General features: G+C 37.7%; 1 protein-coding gene across 1 annotated transcript in view; it reads left to right on the top strand.

The window, feature by feature from the left end:
- Positions 1-20,535, top strand: part of ncanb (neurocan b) — a 148,854-nt gene that overhangs the window by 50,273 nt on the left and 78,046 nt on the right. The window contains exons 2-7 of the mRNA XM_077226413.1: positions 626-699; positions 9,920-10,312; positions 13,155-13,329; positions 16,827-16,954; positions 17,960-18,253; positions 18,333-19,097. Of these exons, the coding sequence (XP_077082528.1) occupies positions 626-699; positions 9,920-10,312; positions 13,155-13,329; positions 16,827-16,954; positions 17,960-18,253; positions 18,333-19,097 (1,829 nt within the window). The remainder of the gene's footprint in view (positions 1-625; positions 700-9,919; positions 10,313-13,154; positions 13,330-16,826; positions 16,955-17,959; positions 18,254-18,332; positions 19,098-20,535) is intronic.

The raw sequence follows: 20,535 nt of genomic DNA, 5'->3' as shown, positions 1-20,535 counted from the left end.
CTATCTATCTATCTATCTATCTATCTATCTATCTATCTATCTATCTATCTATCTATCTGTCTGTCTGTCTGTCTGTCTGTCTGTCTGTCTGTCTGTCTGTCTGTCTGTCTTGTCCTTTTCTCTATGTCCTTCTGTCTAACATTCTGTATGTTTATATATTTATGATTCTATCCATCTTGTTGTTCTATCTTGAGGTTTGATCAGCCAGTACTCTGAAAATGTATTACATATAAAAAAGAAATGCTTGTTTTTGAAAGATTGAGAGTTATTTTACTGCTATTTACGTCCTGTAAAAAATTGGTCAAAATGTCGTACTCTTGGAAACTGCTGTGATAACTAATGGTTTTTGTGCTTAACGTACAACACTTAAATGGTAGAGCCACCACATTCAGGTCAGCACAAATGTTTGTTTGTTTGTTTTTTGCAATAGGACATGAAGATTAAGAGGCTTGCTCTGAATATTTTGACCTATCAAGCCTTTGATAGGTTACTTTATTCCTATAAACTGAAAAAAAGACTGAAAATGAACGAGCAGGCTTTGGTAGTTTGATTTTAATTAATTTCGACATGACTGAAATGATAATGAATCCACATCTCTGTGTCTTTTTCTCTGTTTGTCCTTCAGGATGCTGGGGGAGCTCCGCTTGACTGCGCTCCAGCCTCTCCTGGCTGTGTGTCTACTCTTCACCCTGGAACACAGTGAGTCATTCTCTCTTCAATCTGAGCGTTCATCTACTCTTATCTGTTCAGTGGTGGGAAGCACAGTTGTCAATCAAATGCCCTGGTTGACTCAGTAACAACTTTTTCAAATTTCAAAAGTCCGAAACCAACAGTTTTAGCGCTTTTCCTCTCACAGTGGACAAAAATAAATTCAACCTACTCTGTCTGTATGTCTGTCTGTCTCTATCTATCGATCTATCCATCTTTTTTGGTGACCTACCCTATTGAAAGAGCTGGTCGTTTGTAAAGAGACAAGTGTTTTCCACTCTGCCGTGTTTCATAAAGGGATAGGTCACCTAAAAATGACAATTCTGTCATCATTTACTCACCCTCATGTCATTTCAAATGGTATGACTATTTCTTTTGTAGAACAAAAACAGTTTTTCTTTGCCAAACATTGAGGAATGTTGTTTTTGGACCCCACTGTCTTTCATTGCATGCACAAAAGTTCAAGCATTCAAAATATTGTCTCTTTTCCACCACTTAAGAAGGAAAGTAATACAGGTTTGTAACGAGGTGAGTAAATGACGGCAGAATTTTCATTTTTGGGTGAACCATCCCCTTTTTTTAAAATGACTCTAGTCCTTTCATCTTATGGTAATTACCGTCGCACACCTTTCCCTGAACAGCCACTGATGAGCCCTTTTGGACATCGGTTATAAATCCCCCTCGGCTGGATTCTGCCCTCCGCTGCTTCCATCTGCAGTAAATAGAGAGTGCGCAAGGAACACTTTCATCTGCAGAAAGCCTCATTTCCTCACATTGCCACCTAAAGACTTGTCATCACTCACTCTAATGCCTGTATCGGCTCTCAGTGGCGGCGATACCGTACCCACGTGCCATAAAAAGGGAAGACACTGATGCAAAGCTTGTGCGGGGCTGAATCCTATACGCCGTCTAAAGCCTTTGGTAGATGCAAACGCTTCACGCTCAGCTGTGCGAGACCAGGTCTCAAGTAAGAACTTTGGCAAGGCTGTGTTGCACGCACTGTTTCACAGACCGGCCTCTTCTGATTTCAGACGACACCAGGTTCTTATCGGGCACTCGCTGCCATATGCACTGTTTGCTTGGTGTCTGGTCTTGCACTTGAGATCCACCCGCACTTTTCTTTTCTAGTGTAAGCAGCAGTGAGCGAGATAGGCTGCACATAATATGCACAATCCTCGCACTCTTAGCTTCACTCTCCATCGAAACCCCTGTCAAGGGATGCCCATGGTGTAAATAAGGGCACTGTCTCTTGAGTGTTAACTATTTTTTTCCTGCTGATTCCCTTCTCTCATTATCTACTAACTAGGGTAAGGTTGCATCAGTCATCCATCTTGAAACCTATTCTAGTAATATTTGGTAACATTTATTGTTTAAGTGGTGTATTTTAATACGAAAGAATTAAACTATTGAGAAATTGTATCTAAGTTTAGTCAGAAGCAATACATTAGTGGAAATTTTTATTTTTTTTATTTTTTATTTGTTAAGTAATAATTTGTCGCTGTTGGGCAGAAACTTTGTTTGTCCAAAACCGCTACTTTTTTTAGGAAATAGGAAAAAAACTATATTTTTTTTAAACACTGTGTCAAAGTCGATATTGTGCATTTATATATGGTCAGACACTTGCATGGGTCATTATATTTGAAAAATTCGACCAAAATCAAGCCCAAATGGAGACCAACTTTGTTTTACATGAAACAGTTAAAACCCTGACACAGAAAGATGCAAATGAGAAAGTCTGTAGTATAGATAAACATTAATACAACAAACTGTATGGAAAGTTTTGTTTATTTGTTTATTTATTTATTTAATGTGTTTTTAAACCCTGACAGAGAGCAACACAAACGGTCATACATAATGCAATTAATAAATACCAATACAGCAAACTAGAAAATCTGATCATTAATTTAAAATAGTTTATTTGTTTGTTTGTTTTGGACACAGGGTGATGCGAGAAAGTGACGCAAACAAAAAAGTGCAAAGTTTAGACGGGCTTTGTGCTCAAAATCTTCTTTCTTTTCATGTTATTTCTCTTAACTCTTTCCCCGCCAGCATTTAAAAAAAAAAAGTTGCCAACCAGCACCAGCCTTTTTGATCAAATCACGTTTTTGTCAAATACTGTGTCCAGATCGGATTCAGAACGATGATCAAAACGTAGATGGAATAGATCAAGTCCATCAACACCACGAAGATTCACCGTCTTGGGTCGACATTTCATTCAATAACATTAGGAAGTTTTGGTTTATATGATGTTAATGTTTGATGTTCGTGTTAGCTTACATATGCGTAAGCATGCTTTTATTGCTTGTTTCGCTTGTTTTGTATCCGGAGAATCTGTACACTTTCACAAGATTTGTAACAGCGCCCTACCGTATAATAGTGAAAAATTAGATTCCCGCAAAATTGCATCAATGTCAGGAATGAGTTCAAATGTGTAATGGATATATGGACATAATTAGTGTACATTTTGTCTAAGATCCTGAATTATAACGTTTTTTAATGTACAGTGTTCAATCAGTCCGCTATTTAGTTTCAAGTAAGTTTAATGGTACTATTGTCATGCATAAGTTACGCAGCTGTTGCTACAGTTTATGTGAGAGGTGGGCACACTTAAGTTAGCATCCCTGTATGACGCTAAATAAATGTGCTATTACCTAGCAGAGAGCAGGAAATGTAGTCAAGCCTCTGGACTCAAGAGTATTTTTATGTATGTGTGTGTATTTGAGCAAGAGACAGGAAGGAAGACAGGAGATATTGAGCTCAGACACCCTGGGCTCGGTTAATATTCATGGCGCTGTGAATATGTCGGGAACCTCTGGGGGGTTTCCGGGGGAGAGCATCTCATGCGAGACGCTTTCAGAAAGGGAATGTCATTACGACGGCCTGCTTGCGCTTGACACCATATAAGCACACCTGTTCATTTTTAATCCAATGATTCCCCTTCTCAAACACCGTTTTGGAGGAGGCTGTATCTGTGGTGGCAGTGGATGAAAGACACCATTGGAGGTCCTACTTAAGAGTGGGAATCCAACAAACAGCCCTTATTCTGTGGAAATGATGCATATGTAGATTTACTTCAAGGCTACTGGCTCCTGTTGCGAACATTTTCGCGAGTTTGTCACAAATGCTTTCGATATATGAATGTCTCAAGCTCAGTGCGTGCATTGCGATTGCTTGTGCAATTAGACACCACAGGACAGTCTCGGCCTGTGGTTAGGTGACTGAAAGAAAAAGCAAAGGGAGAATACCGATAAAAATGGGCAGTTTGCCAAATGGTGGCCTGTAAAAATGGCCACGGCACTAAAGAGAAATTACAGTGTAGTTATGGATTCGTCATTGTATTAGCTTTGTATCTCTGTTCTCATGGAAACCATTAAAGAGCGTTTAAGGAGGTCCAGTATTTAACATTCACAGTCAAATTAACATCACTGAAGGCTGTCTGTCTTTTTTTTCAAGGGAAGGCCATGTAAAGAAAGAAGCAGACTTATTTATTTGATAGTATTCGGTTCATATAGGGTCTTTCAATGTATTTTTTTGTGGTTAGCGGTTTCTTTTGTTAGCAGTAGTTCCTGTCACTCAGCATTATTATTGCTTTAAAAATTAATTAATTAATTTATTTATTCATAAATTCATTCATTTTTATAATTATTTTAATTTTTATTATAAACATTTGTATAATATTGCAGAACACAAACTAATTTATCATTGTGTCAGTGTAATGTTCGGAATCCACTGAAGACGAAGATATCAAAGTTTATTTAACAAGAACTTACGCAAGACACAAACATGTGCACTAACCACAAACAATAACCGACACTGAACACTGACATGAGAGGAACTTAAATACACAGAGGAATAAAGAGGACAACAGCTGAAGACGGTGAGTGGTTATGATGATTGCTGGCAGGTGTGGCTAATGGTGAAGGAGGTGCAGGTGTGGGCCAAGGAGGATGCTGGGAACTGTAGTGCAGACGGGGACTAACACATGACAGAGACGATGACCATTAGGTGGTGACTGTGACAAGTCAAGTCACCTTTATTTATATAGCGCTTTTTACAATACAGATTGTATCAAAGCAGCTTCACAGTGATAACATGAAAATAATATAACAGAGTTTGTTTCTAAAAGAAAATTGAGTCAACGTCCACCTTAAGTAAGGCAGATCAATAATATTATTGAATATTAAATGCCCCCAACTAAGCAAGCCAAAAGCCAAGGCAACAGTCACAGACACTCAGCCATTAACTTTATTTGTTTATTTTAATAAAAATAATTATTGTTATTATTATACACATGACTATAATATTGCAGAACACAAGATAATTTATCATTGCATCAGCCGTTAACTTTATTTATTTATTTTTTAATAATAATAATAATAATAATTATTATTATTATTATTATTATTATTATTATTATTATACACATTAGTATAACATTGCAGAACACAAGATAATTCATCATTGTGTTAGCTGATAACTTTATTTATTTATTTATTTATTTTAATAACAATAATAATAACAATTAATATTAAACACAATAGTAAAATATTGCAGAGCACAAGTTATTTTTAATTATTATTATGATATTAAATAAATAAAAAATATTAAATAATAAACCATTCTTATTTTCTTGTCTCATTATTATTATTATTATTATTATTATTATTATTATTATACACCATGTATGCAGAAAACAAAAAAAAATATCTCTGGCATGGCATGCCTGTAGATATGTAGCCACTGCTCTCTCTCCACACTAAAGAGAGATGACAGTACACAGTCTTTGTGACGGTCATTATCTTTTCTACATTGGTGGCCGCAGCAATAATGAAAGCATGTTTAAGGAAGTATGTAATGCAACATCCGCAGCTCGCATTAACACCACTGAATGCTTTTTCACTTAATAGAATCAGGCTCCTTTTGGTTTTTTAAATGTCATTTTATTACCTTTTTTTATATCTGACTTTTATGTTTTATTATCATTAATTGCGGTGTTCCTTTCGGGCGGCGTGGTAATAAAAGGCCCATTATTTTATAAAATCCCTCAAATATCACTGTCGAAAGGAATGAATGAAATAACTACAGAAGGCATGATCGTCAGCATAACCCCGGCCCGCTATCGATCAGTCATTTCGTGGCTGCTGGGTAATTGAAGACAATAAGGCCACTGTCAGCAAGCAGCCAATTACATTAGCCTGCAGAGAAAGAAAGGGAAAGAAAGGGAGAAGGACAAAAACATCCATGTAGGAGATGCGTACGAGCGCTGTTGCCTTGTGTTCCCTGTTCTGGGATGATAAAGGCTTCTGACAGCACTTAATGCATTTCAGGTGTTCAAAGAGGGCGGCAAATAGTCACAATACATCAATGAGCAGAAAAGCAGTAGCGAGTGGTCGCTTCTTCTTTTTTTTAAACACTTCCTAGTCCTTCCCCCCTGTAACCCTCAATATTTTTACCTTCTTTATGGCTCGACCTCAGACGGACGAGGAAAGATTAAAAACAACGGCAGAATTTCAAACAAAAGGACGATCTCTAGGGGGTTATGCTTGTAAAAACATTTCCATCTAAATGCAGATTTGGTATATTTTGCTATGCTTCTTACATTCATTATTTACCCATGTGGGACCAAAGCAATTTTTTATTTCTTGACTCCGAGGTGTAATTTGTTTTTTAAGGAGGTATCTGCATTTGATTTCTGGTTATTTAACGTGGCAAATTAGATCACGCTTGCACACAAAACATTACAGAAGAAACAATTTTTCACACTGTTGGCACAACTGTATCCGGAGAGCAGCCTAATTTACTACATGTCTGTTTAAATGCGTCTGAGAAACAGGCATAAATGCAATTATAAGTGTTTGCATGTGGGCAATCGAGGGCTTGGGGAAACAAAAAGTCATGCTCTGCAGTCTCAATGCTTATATTCTCCTCAAGCGTGAATTCAGGCAACAGGAAGATAATTCTGTGCCTTTCCCTTATCGTGAGCATGACTTCCCTGGAGATGGAGGACAGAAAGGAAGGAAAGCATGGGCTTTGAGACAAGATCTCGTGGAAGGAGGAGTTGTCGATCCCTCTCCAGAGCTCACATGCAAACAATTTTTCATTTATAAAAATGACATGATGAAACAAATATTATTCATTTTTAATAATTTAATTCAGAATAAAAAATGTTATTACATTTTCCCTTCATTTGGTATTTTCTTTATTTAGTATTTAAATGTTTTTTTTAAGTTTTATTTATTCATTTTTTCATTTATTTATTTATTTATGCCTTCATTTATTTATTTATATACAGTATATACATATTTATTCTCAAATATATTTATTTCCAGATGTGTTTATTCATTTATTTTTCACTTAAATAATCGGCGATTTAAAGTGTATTATTATTATTATTATTATTATATACGTTTAATGTTTATATATATATATATATATAACCTTTCATTGACCACCACTACTGATTCGGGCCCCTTAACAGAGCACACTCAAATCGAACCTTTGCAGCTAACCGATTTCCTTCGTAACATGTTTGTGAAGATATGTGCCTTGATTCAACAAGAAAATTGCAGATCCATTTACCCCTCCCATTGATGTTGTCAAGCACTCGCTCTAGAGTTTTCACCTATGTACAGTCCATTTCTTTGGGGACGGAGTATAAGTGCCATTAGACGAGTGGGCAGCCATCATCTCTACCAAGATATTCGCTATTACTCCCTGCAAATGACTGTTGCCCGTTAGAGAAGACATTATCCTCCATGCTTCAGCTAAATGTCATCATAGATGAATTTATGCCATCATATTTACTGTGAATATGCACCGCAACAGCATGATGATGCTGTTTGCATTCAAATTTAGATTTAGCTGTGTTTGTAAAAATATGTAGGACTGGTAAATATATGTTTAAAAGGCTTACAATTTGGTTGATCTGAAAAGAACTGAAAAACATGTACAGTATATTGTTGTTTATGACGATGAGAGAATTTACAAATTGTGAACAACTCCAGCGATCTCCGAAGTGACGAATCAAAACGCCTCTGATTGGACATTGCATTCATACGCTCAACAGAAATGTGTGTGATTGGTTTTAACGCTCAATGGTGCAAACCAAGTTTAAAAAGAAATCTGATGCAACGTGAGCAAATCGACTGTAAATGTAATGCCACAATCGACACTTTTCATTCATTTCACTTCTAACTTTAATCATGACAGCCATAATAGATCCTAGCTCAATTGTGCGGGGACAGTTCTTGAAATTAGGGGCCATTTTTGCCCCAAGCCCTTGTTAATTTCCGACCCTGATATATAACTCCTCTTGGCATTTATACCACTTATAAAAAGTATCCAGAGTACGCTAAAATAGTTGAATCAATGAATTAAAAAAAGAGAAGTAAATGAAAAAGCACTTTAAAGTCAGGATTGTGCCATCTCCCTCACCCAGCGTCCCAATCTCTCCGTGTAATTATGGTGGGGAGCTGTTGGGCTGGGAGAGATGACATTTCCCTGTACTGGTAGAAGACTCCATTCTTTACATTTAAATCAAATCAAATAACGTCAGGGCAAGGCCAGACACAAGGTGCTGGGCAAAAGCCCCCTCTAATGAAAATAAATCAGTGAATTATGCGCTCTCGCTCGGAATAGTCGGCACCCTCTCTTCTTCCACCTTACCTCATGTCGTTCATTCAATCTGTCTTGCAGCAATTATATATTCTCACCTCCCCATATGCAAATGAGAATGATGACTGGCCCCCGCATACATTGTTATAAGCTATAATGCAAGTGTACATAATAGGAATTGCACTTCATTTGGTGATGAGAAAAAACGCTGTAGTGCGCTGTGCTTGGGTTTTTTTCGTCTATGCATCAACCCCCATTTTGCTCATGCCTCTTATTGATTTTTATTTTTATTTTTTTCACCTTTGAGGCAAAAAGGATTATTACTAGTGAAATACCTCCATTTGCCGCAGCCACTGCTGCCAGGGTTTGCTGGATTGATGTTACACTGTAAATAGGGAGAGTATAAATAATGAATTGTTTACTATTGTATAATAATATTGATTTTAGCTAAATAACTTTGTATGTCTCTCTCAAAGAGCACAAATCTGTATTGTGCCTGCTTTTATCAATAGTAGAAAGGAATACATTATACAAGCAGTATACGATTTTTTAATGTTTTAAAGGCTCTTATGCTCACCAAAGTCACCAAATGCACTCTTATGCTTTTATTTGATAGTAAAAACAGTAATATTGTGAAATATTATTACCATTTAAATAACTGTTTTCTATTTTAATATATATTTTAAATATTTATTCCTGTGATGTCAAAGCTGAATTTTCAGCATAATTACTTCAGTCTTCAGTGTCTCACGATCCTTCAGAAATCATTCTAATATGCTGATTTGCTGATCAAGAAACATTTCTTATTATTATCAATGTTGAGAATAGTTAAGCTGTTAAACAAAATTGTGGAAATTGTGATACAGTTTTTAATCATTCTTTTTATGTACAGAAAGTTCAAAAGATCAGCATTTTTTTATGCATCATTGCTGTAAAAGTATTAATTTATTTAAAATATATATATATATAATTTACTGACCTGGAACTTCTGAACATGTATTGTCACATGATATGACCTCATTATATTAATTTGCATGATTTATTTTAATTTTGTGTAAAATTAGATTTTCACATTTTCGACCGAATAATCATACAGAGGCCCTAAAGGGACCTTTGCAAAAAAAAAAAAAAAAATTATACAGACTTTCATGTATGCATGAGAACCTTTTGCATGTGCATGAGAAACTTACTTCATGCTTACACGTGCGTCACTGCCATCTTACTATGAAGAAAACAAGAGCATGGATGAAATGGGCTGATGGCGCAATATATGTCTCAGTGTGCATTGTCCTATTTGCCAAGTTGAAGGCTCCATAAAAAAAGATTGGTACAGTAAAACAATTACAGTACTTAGGGCAGTATGTCATATTTCAAGGCCTTATTTCTGCTTTAACACTGTGGCGGATGACTGTTGGTGCAATATACGAAGTTTAATGGTTCATATAAAAAGACTTGTACAGTAAAATGTGCTCAACATTTAGATTTTCTTAGGGTAGTTTTGAACAGCAGTCTAATGTTTATTATTGTGCCTATTGAGAAACTTTTCATTAAAATGCTTGAATATGATCAGTTTGGTCGTTTTTCCTCTTTCCCTCAGGCATGGTGAGCTGTGACACTGTGGTGAACATGCGTAAAGTGACTCACCAGAGGGTCCAGGAGCCTCTGTCGGGTACGGCCCTCCTGCCGTGTGTTTTCACCCTGCGCCCGAGTCCTTCTAACGAGCCGCCCCGCATCAAATGGACCAAACTGTGGGGTCAACGTGGCGCGGACGGCCTACAAAAGCAGCAATCGATTCTTGTGGCTAAAGACAATATAATCAAGGTGAAGAAAGCCTTCCAGGGTCGCGTCACCTTGCCGGGTTACCCGGAGAACCGCTACAACGCCAGCTTGGTGCTGACAGGCCTGCGATCCAGCGACTCGGGAATGTACCGCTGTGAGGTCGTGGTCGGCATTAACGACGAACAAGATACGGTGCCTCTTCAGGTCACAGGTAATGTAGCGCTCTGCAGAATGCTAATACACGCAGCTGTGATTATAGTAATTAGATTCACAGTTGACTTCTTTCTTCTTTAGGTTTGTGTTTTGTGCAAAAACTTGTCTCGCAATTAACGTCCTTTTTCAGTGGTTTTGCAGGCCTCTGGGTGAAACGCGCTCGGTGAATGACTTGATATATTATTTAATCTGAAAATCTGGTGTAATTACAGTCCTCAGTGCTAAGGATTGGTTTTCCTGCACATCTGGTGGCGTTTTCAATCAGATCAGTCCAAGGAGGCATGGACCAAACAGCTGCTGCATTTTCTGCATGCTCAGATTCCTGCCAAAACCTTGATGAAGTTAGTTAGACTTCATTCGCTGACAATATGCACTGCAGTGCTTGTGTTAGCATGAGGCTGTGGAGCGGAAATGTGCATGGGGCGAATTCGTCAAACAGTGTTTTTCGCACGTTTCAGCACGAAAACCTGGGTCTTGTTCACTTAGCAAACTGGTTTAACCAGGTGCTAAATGCACTGCAGTAGTGACCCTCCAGTTAAGTCGGTGTCATTCTTTTAAGCTCAAAAGTAGATGATCATTATAGATTCCCAAAATTCAGCGCAAATAAGGTTATAAGGTTTGCCATATAGCGCAAACCTCCTAATTTTTGAAAAATTTATTGAATGTGTAAATGTAATAAAAAATCACTATAAAAGGAATGTAAAAATAAAAGCTTATTTGAATAATAATAAATTTATATAAATAAAAATATTTAAAAGCCCAAAGTAAAACTATGTAATAATCATAGTAAAGAGAAACACACTGTAGAATATGTAAATATAAGCCAACATAATGAGAAAATAATATTCATAATAAATGAAAATAATGAAAACAATAATATTCATAATAAAAATGATACAAAAAGTGAAAAAAGATTTGTATTTTAAATATGATTTAATGTATATAAATAAAAAATAAATAAAAATATAATAGTAAGGACTAAAAAAGAATATAAAAGAATAAGTAAGGAATGCAAATAGTATTAAAATATCATATACAATATATATATTTTTAATTATATTAATTTTAAATAAATAAAAATATGTATAAAATGCAGAAAATAAAAAAATACTAATAACTATAGTAAAGAGTGAATAGTATAAAGTAGATATTACCACAAAATGAAAATATTTAAATTAAAAATATGAAAATGTTATTTAAAAAAACATATATTATGTAAACAAAAACTTTTATGTTAGATGCGATGAATCGATTTGGCAGCACTAATAAAAAAAAAAAAATAAAAAATATCTAATAGTAGGGAGAGAAAACAAGCACACCATCTATCACAGAAAAAAGAAAGGATATCATTGAACTCTTAAAGTAAAATAAATTAACAAAAATAAAGTTAAATATAAACACGGCATCCACCAGAGAAGGGGAACGAAATTAACCATCATGATTAAAACGTAATTTGTGATTGCAAAACCTAACGAGGATTACTTCTCTCGACAGGGAGTGGCTCTTAAAAATGCATTACTAGATACCAGTGCATTATTAATACTATACAAGCAGATACTCATGTAGCCTACTTTTCCGTTTCAAAACAGAAACCCCCTCCTATGTGCGTTTGAATGGTTAAATAGTTCAAGCTCACCAATTAAAGCATTGAAAAAAAATCCCCATTACTGTTGCAAGCTTTTATGAAAATGGCCGCCACCCTTAGACGTTTTCACACCTTGTGTTACATCATCGGAATTTTGAACTCAAAGTACTCAATAATAGTAGGGAACAAAACAGTCAAGAAAATTTACAGGAATAATTATTTATGGCAATTTTACTAATATATATAAGTTCACTTATAAATACGTCTTCAGACAATATTCTTGATTGATGCACATAATTAATTTTTTATAGAATTAAACGAAGGTTGCAATATTTAACACAAACGACATAAACGAGTGAATCTTTGCTAACCTACAGAAATATTCTGTGATATTTTACAAACATTCAACAGAACATTCAATCTGATCCTCGGCTCCTCTGATTATGTCTTCGGGAAATGAGGCGTGGAAACTCTGACCCCTTTTTTTAATAAGATGCGGCATCCCTCAGAGGACGAGAGTCCCACATATCTCATCCCCAGATGTTTGTCACAGACTGAATATTTTTAAAAGCTCAGAGCCTTTCCTGAACTCCAATGGGAAGCAAAAAAGAGAAGAAGTACACAAATTTGAAGGAAGGAAGGAAATAAAAAATGTCTTTCTCTCATGCCCCTTTGAAGTGGGGCGTCATGCGTAGCTGGCACGGTTGGGTAAGAAACGGGCCGTATTGCTCAGGAGACTAAAATCTTTCCCCTCAAGACGTCGTCTGAAGTGTTTCGCCATAAATTGGCCCACCTAGCTTTGAGGATGTTCCTTTGTCCCTTTCATGTTTGTTCGTTCTTGCGGGATGGCAGCCGACAGTGGAGGTTATAGACGTAGAGTTTGGAGTAGAGGACGAAAGGGACTCCAAATTGATGTGATCTGGGAATAGCAGACGGACAATTCAAAGGCAATCCCAGGAATCTCATTTCTTTGACCAGTTAGAGGACGGGCTTCCAGTCCGCTTTACAAAGAACTGGTGCTGGGATCTCATTTCTCACTTCTTTTGTACTGTGTTCCTGTCTGTTGTCATTCTCAGAGGACTGAGGAATGGTGGAAAAGTAGGAATGAAAGTGAAATTCAGGAAATAAAGCTATTTAGTGGATCTCAAGAGACCTGCATCAAGTTAAACACCTATAATTGCTGTTCATTGGGGAAATAGTTTATGTAAGGTATAGTTCCCATAATGCACTTCACTGTCTGTTTTCTCCCACACAGGAGTTGTTTTCCATTACCGCGCGCCCCACGACCGCTACGCGTTGTCCTTCTCAGATGCCAAAAGAGTTTGTCTGGAGAACTCTGCGAACATCGCCACGCCGGCCCAGCTGCAGGCCACTTTTAATGACGGATACGACAACTGCGATGCCGGTTGGCTGTCGGACCAGAGTGTGAGGTCAGAATGACATTAGACAGTTATTTTGTGAACCACAATCGGAAACGTGCATGTACAGGTCCTTCTAAAAAAATTAGCATATTGTGATAAAGTTCACTATTTTCCATAATGTAATGATAAAAATTAAACTTTCATATATTTTAGATTCATTGCACACCAACTGAAATATTTCAGGTCTTTTATTGTTTTAATACTGATGATTTTGGCATACAGCTCATGAAAACCCAAAATTCCTGTCTCAAAAAATTAGCATATCATGAAAAGGGTCTCTAAATGAGCTATTAACCTAATCATCTGAATCAACTAATTAACTCTAAACAGCTGCAAAAGATTCCTGAGGCTTTTAAAAACTCCCAGCCTGTTTCATTACTCAAAACCGCAATCATGGCTAAGACTGCCGACCTGACTGCTGTCCAGAAGGCCATCATTGACACCCTCAAGCAAAAGGGTAAGACACAAAGAAATTTCTGAACAAATAGGCTGTTCCCAGAGTGCTGTATCAAGGCACCTCAGTGGGAAGTCTGTGGGAAGGAAAAAGTGTGGCAAAAAACGCTGCACAACGAGAAGAGGTGACCGGACCCTGAGGAAGATTGTGGAGAAGGGCCGATTCCAGACCTCGGGGGACCTGCGGAAGCAGTGGACTGAGTCTGGAGTAGAAACATCCAGAGCCACCGTGCACAGGCGTGTGCAGGAAATGGGCTACAGGTGCCGCATTCCCCAGGTCAAGCCACTTTTGAACCAGAAACAGCGGCAGAAGCGCCTGACCTGGGCTACAGAGAAGCAGCACTGGACTGTTACTCAGTTTTGCATGTCATTCGGAAATCAAGGTGCCAGAGTCTGGAGGAAGACTGGGGAGAATTAAATGCCAAAATGCCTGAAGTCCAGTGTCAAGTACCCACAGTCAGTGATGGTCTGGGGTGCCATGTCAGCTGCTGGTGTTGGTCCACTGTGTTTTATCAAGGGCAGGTTCATTGCAGCTAGCTATCAGGAGATTTTGGAGCACTTCATACTTCCATCTGCTGAAAAGCTTTATGGAGATGAAGATTTCATTTTTCAGCACGACCTGGCACCTGCTCACAGTGCCAAAACCACTGGTAAATGGTTTACTGACCATGGTATTACTGTGCTCAATTGGGCTGCCAACTCTCCTGACCTGAACCCCATAGAGAATCTGTGGGATATTGAGAAGAGAAAGTTGAGAGACGCAAGACCCAACACTCTGGATGAGCTTAAGGCCGCTATCGAAGCATCCTGGGCCTCGATAACACCTCAGCAGTGCCACAGGCTGATTGCCTCCATGCCACGCCGCATTGAAGCAGTCATTTCTGCAAAAGGATTCCCGACCAAGTATTGACTATTGAGTGCATAACTGAACATAATTATTTGAAGTTTGACTCTTTTTTTTGTATTAAAAACACTTCTTTTATTGGTCGGATGAAATGTGCTAATTTTTTGAGACAGGAATTTTGGGTTTTCATGAGCTGTATGCTAAAATCATCAGTATTAAAACAATAAAAGACCTGAAATATTTCAGTTGGTGTGCAATGAATCCTAAATATATGAAAGTTTAATTTTTATCATTACATTATGGAAAATAATGAACTTTATCACAATATGCTAATTTTTTGAGAAGGACCTGTATATAATAAGTAGCCCATTTATGACGTCTTTGAACATGTTTGTGTAATTACGTTCTGTATCACAACGTTTATATATTTATCTAAATATTTATTTTAACATGGCAATTTTATTGAATATTTCTATACTTTATTACATTTTATTTTTAACTTTACAGGCATCCAGTATTTTATTTATTATGGTTCCAAATGATCAATGACAAAAAAATAATACAGGTTACAGACAGGGCTTGACATTAACACCTGCCAACTTGCCAAACACGGTTGGATTTTAGCAGTGGCGTGTAACACAGTCAATACATATACATATCGATACTGAAATATCTGAAACTTTCCAAAAGGTTGCTAATTTTCCACAGAATAGATAAACAATACCAGCTGCGCTTTCTCATTCTCTCATCTCTCCGACAGTGAGTTGACACAAAAACGCCTCCCTTCACTCACTCACTCGCTTCACTCACTCACTTTATTTGCTTCGGATTAATATTGTTGGTGTTACAGGGCTTGAATGTCGGAATGGGATTGCAATTCTTTTTTTATCATTCCCACAGATTTTTTGTTTACACCCAAAGTGCGCGCATATAAAGCAACCTCTCAGAACTAAATTGGGATATTTTAGCTGCTTATTGTTCTTAAACAGTCAAATACACACAAATGCCGAACACACATAATGTCAAAACGTCGTTCTTGGCAAGTATTCACGTAAACACAGTCAGTTAAGTGAACGTAAACAGTTGAGAAAGAAAACGCATGTGTAACAGTATAATGGATCTGTGTGTCAGGTCTTAAAGTGACAGCAATCTAATATACCTGCTGCAAAATTGTGAGATAATATAAGAAAATCTATATGGCAGATTTTCCCCATTGTTTCAGTGTCAAAATTGTGTCGAGTGAAAATGCTGAGTGGCTGATAACTTTGGAAAACCACTAGCCACAGTTACCGGTGAGCAAAAAAGTTAATGTTAAGCCCTGGTTACAGGTCTATAACATATATAGTATACAAGGTAAATGATAAAAAAGTTCTACAAAGATAGATTTACTTTTTTGATTTTTTTAACTTTGCTGACCAGATTCAGAAACATGCACATATTTGGCAGTAAAGAAGTCTTTGAACATGTTTACATAATTCTATTCCCCAGTGAATCTCTTAATCTTCCTTTTAATGTTGCTTCTAAAACTATTACTTTGTAGATCACAACATATTAGACAAAAATTTTAGCTGCCTTCCAGATAAATTGGTCTCCCTAGCATGAAACAGAAAAATGCAACTTTCTTCCGAAGGGATCCTGGGCTCAAAGCGATTTAATAATCAGCCGTTCTAATTAATCATAATATCTATTATGTATTGACTGTATTACAGCCCCGTTTCTTCAGGCTCGCCACTTCTCCATGGCTGAACGTCAGACAGCTATTGATTTCAACATTCATATCTACCGCATATTGTCAGGCGTGAAGCCTGACCCTCACCGCATAAAAGCGTGAGCGAGCTTTTCCCTCCCTGCCTGGAAGTGCTCTAATTGGGCCATCTCCAGAGAAGCTTGGCTACACATCAGTGAAGACGCAAACGCGCAATTAGCGCAAGCGTATGGAGACATCAGAGATCTCTAGACTGGGATGGAAAATATGCAGGCTGTTTTAATGGTTTTATATAACTGAGTTCAATATTTGCGCTGCGCAAGAACCCCCATTGCTATTTCTCTTCGGAAACCCTGGAGTGCCATGTATAATCTCTTAATCAGAGTTTAGCCGGCACCCCTGCGCCTTCCAAATCGATGCGCTTTCGAGTAATTGCACAGTTTATCTTGCTCACTCCTCCCCTCCTTGGAAATAATTCCTGGTTTATTTTGGCTCTCTATCCAGGTATCCCATCCAGTCCCCTCGGCCTGGCTGCTACGGCGACAGGGAGGACTCACCTGGCGTGAGGAACTACGGCAGCCGAGCCCCCGATGAGATGTTTGATGTGTACTGCTTTGCCAACAGCTTGCAAGGTACCACAGATGCCTTCAGTTACAGCTTAGTCATCCAAAAACGGTGTCTTTAAATGTCCTCATGAGCCTCAGATGTCGTAGATGCATGTACCTGCTTGTCTCAATTCCCAGAACATCTAAGTAGGTCACCCTCCTTTCAGCTCAGCCCCACGGTTTATGCCATAACTTTTTTAAAGTGCACATCCATGTGTTTCAGGCAGGAATGACAGTCCTGCCTCATGCAGTGAAGTATTATTCCAAATTGCCTTAAAAGTTTAATCCCTTGCATATTCACTTTTGTTATTTTTAAATTGATAAAATATTTAAAAAATTATATTTTATTTATTTGTTTGTTTGTTTGTTTGTCCATCCATCCATCCATCCATCCACCCACCCACCCATCGGGAGAATATAAATAATTTGGTTTTGTCCTTGTATATTACTTAGAACTTCTAAATTGTGGTGATTTTTTATTATTTTTAAATTTTTTATAAAAGCATCTAGTTTAGAATAAGGAAGATAAGAAAGAAAATACAATTTCAAGAGTATGAAATACAGAAGTATAGAAGTGGTACAAGTATAGAATATATATGGTATAAAAAAGTATATCATATAAAGTTTTAAAAGGACATTCAAGGTTTTTCAAACTTTGCTAGTGTTTCAAAGTAACAACTTTGCTATCGTGAAAATAATTAAACATTCCCTTAAATGCTTTCCCATAAAAGCACTTCAGTATTCAACTTCACACCAGAAAAAAATGTTGTATCAATAGTAAAATAAATGAATCAAATAAGTGAAAAATACTAAATAAATTAAATAAACTAAATAAAAACTCTAGATTTTGCCATCACCTGTGTTAATTGGGTATTGTATTAATGGATTCTATGAACAATTTTCTAAATTTACAACCAAATTTAGTTTATTTATAAGGTTTATTTATAGTTCTCATGTTGCAAACTGCAGCATTCTTATGGGGAATTAGCACTCATACATAGCATGTGTTCTCCGTCTTTCCTCTCTCTCCAGGTGAAGTATTCCACACCAGTGTGCTGGAGAAGTTGAGCCTGGCATCTGCATCTACTCACTGCCACACTCTGGGAGCTCAACTGGCCACAGTCGGGCAGCTTTACCTGGCCTGGCAGGGTGGCCTAGACCGCTGTGACCCCGGTTGGCTGGCCGACGGCAGCGTGCGTTACCCCATCAACTTGCCCCGGCGTAACTGTGGAGGGGATGAACCAGGAGTACGGACCGTTTACCACAACCCTAACCGCACTGGCTTCCCAGACACTACCGATCTCTTTGACGCCTACTGCTATCAGGGTTTGTTGAACTAGTGGGCTTACAAATATCTGCTTTGTAGTTATTTTCTGTCAGTTTAGAGACTATCTTTCTCTTTCAGAGAAGAATTTTGAAGAGCAGGCTGTGATACTCCACAAGACCCTAGAGAATGCCACTCTGAACTCTTCAAGCGAAGAAGAGGTGCAGCTCCAAAGAAACGGAGTCTTCCCCGAACCTTCAACTTGGACCGGTTTGGTCGATCTCGAGAAGGAAGATTTCAAGTCCATCATAAACAACGAATCTTCGGAAATCTCAGAGGAGCATGTTGTAATCCATCTTGGACCTGAAGAAAGGTCTGTAGACTGGGAAGACGATCCCAAAGATGCTGTGGAGACGCAGGAGAACCTTCAAGGAGGTTCTGCGAAAGAGGAGACTGATGATCCAGATGGTCCCTATGTATCTCCTGACCCATCCTCAACTACTCCTTCCTCCTCTACGCAAGCTCAGACCAGCAACAGCGTCATTTCCAACTTTGTGAACACAATCATGAAGCCATTTAAGTACTGGACCGGGACGGGAGTGACTCAAATACCAGCCACAGAGTCCAGCCTCTACAGAGGAACCTCAGAAACGGTCCCACCTGCCAGGACAAATCCAAGTACAGGGAAAACAAGCAAAGGAAGTGCTGATAATGCTATTGAGGAGCCAAATACTAAGGGACTTTCATATAACCCTTCCTCATCAGACCTAGAAGATGAGCTCTTGGAGCAGGAGAAGGAGGTAGTCCTAGTGGCTGCACAGCAGGAGATAAAGAGTCCAAGCAATTCTCATATGGATCATCCATATACACAGACCTTCACAGACCGTTTCATTGAACCATCCAAAGGTATGAAAGGCTCAAGCTGAATTTAAGCACAAGAGTTTAAGCATATAAAATTATTCAAGACTATGCAGCTTCTCTTCTTAATTGAAGTTTGTCTAAGGTGATGCATGTGCTTAATTTACTTAAAGCAGGGCTTTATTACATTTTGTATTATTTTAAACTTGTATTATATAGAACTGGGTGAATGGTGTGAAACTACCAAAGTGGGAATTTCTTCTATTGTTGAATTTTGGCCAAGGTTTCAATCTGATTTTTAGGTCCTCTGTCGGTCATTGGGGGTATAAGTGTGTTTCTTTATTTTTATGTCCCATTGGTTGATTTTTATTAAAAGTACATAGACTTTTCAAAAGACTTAAATTGATTTTCTTTAGCTTTTTTCCAGTTGCAAATTTTCAATTTTAAAATATGAAAATCCATCATAATTAATGATTACATGTTTAACATTCTGATAATCCAAACAAAAATTATAGAATATAGAATATAGAAACTAGATTATTTATTGTGTGAATTTAATTTTACATATATTTTTTTCCATTTTAAATGATGTCTATCACTCATTTGTGGTATAATTTCCTTTACAAAGAACAAATTTGTTAGTAGTTGAAGAAACACCCATGAACACTGTAAAAAAATATGTGATAAAGAAGTTAAGACAACATATGCTTTTACATTGCTTTTACTTATCAAAATAAGTCAGTTTAATGTAATTTAATTTGAAATGACTTAAACATCCAAGTTGACTGTACTTATAACCAAGGTACACATTTCATTATTGAATGGACTGTTCTTCTAACCCTCAAATATGGCATCCACTAGGTGCAAAAATGCCCTCAGCATATTATGTCCTACAACAACTCGCAGTTGAATTTTTCATTGTTTCTGAAGAAAAACAATATGGCAGCAAATGGTTCTTTAGGCGCAAGCCGTCGAAGAGGAAGGTTGCCGGCACAACTCGTTCTTTGGAATACGAGAGTGGGAGGGTCACTGTAGAGGTTACAGTGCTGAGATGTATTCCTGCTTCCTGCTATAGGGCTTTTAATGGATATCAATGTCTGTCATATCCGTGCAAAGTAAATCTGCAAAGTAGGAGAAAGCAAAATGGGATCCAACATCTGAAAATTTAGACTGCTACGAGCCTTAGGCTGGGATTGAAGCATGTCTAACTGGTGTGGTTTTAGCACGATGGGTTTTAGGCAGCGGTCTGTTCTCAGGGCATCATCAGTACAAATATCCTCCCCGCGAACCAAATTCAACAGGGAACATTAATGTTTAATGTCGGGTGAAAATCCAGCTTTAGTCAGCATGCATTATTTACTTCCAAATCTAATTAATGTGCTTTGGCCGAAACCGCAGGCACCGCCACAAACTCCATGTCTCTCCCAATTATACGAGGCGTGATCATCGTCAGGGACGAGGAGTGTGTGCGAAGAGACAGACTGAA

Source organism: Siphateles boraxobius, unplaced genomic scaffold, assembly GCF_051911475.1.
Source record: "Siphateles boraxobius isolate OS27281-9 unplaced genomic scaffold, OSU_SipBor_1 13, whole genome shotgun sequence".
Lineage (NCBI taxonomy): Eukaryota > Metazoa > Chordata > Actinopteri > Cypriniformes > Leuciscidae > Siphateles > Siphateles boraxobius.
The sequence above is the reverse complement of the archived record's forward strand: the minus strand, read 5'-3'. Positions and strand labels throughout refer to the sequence as shown.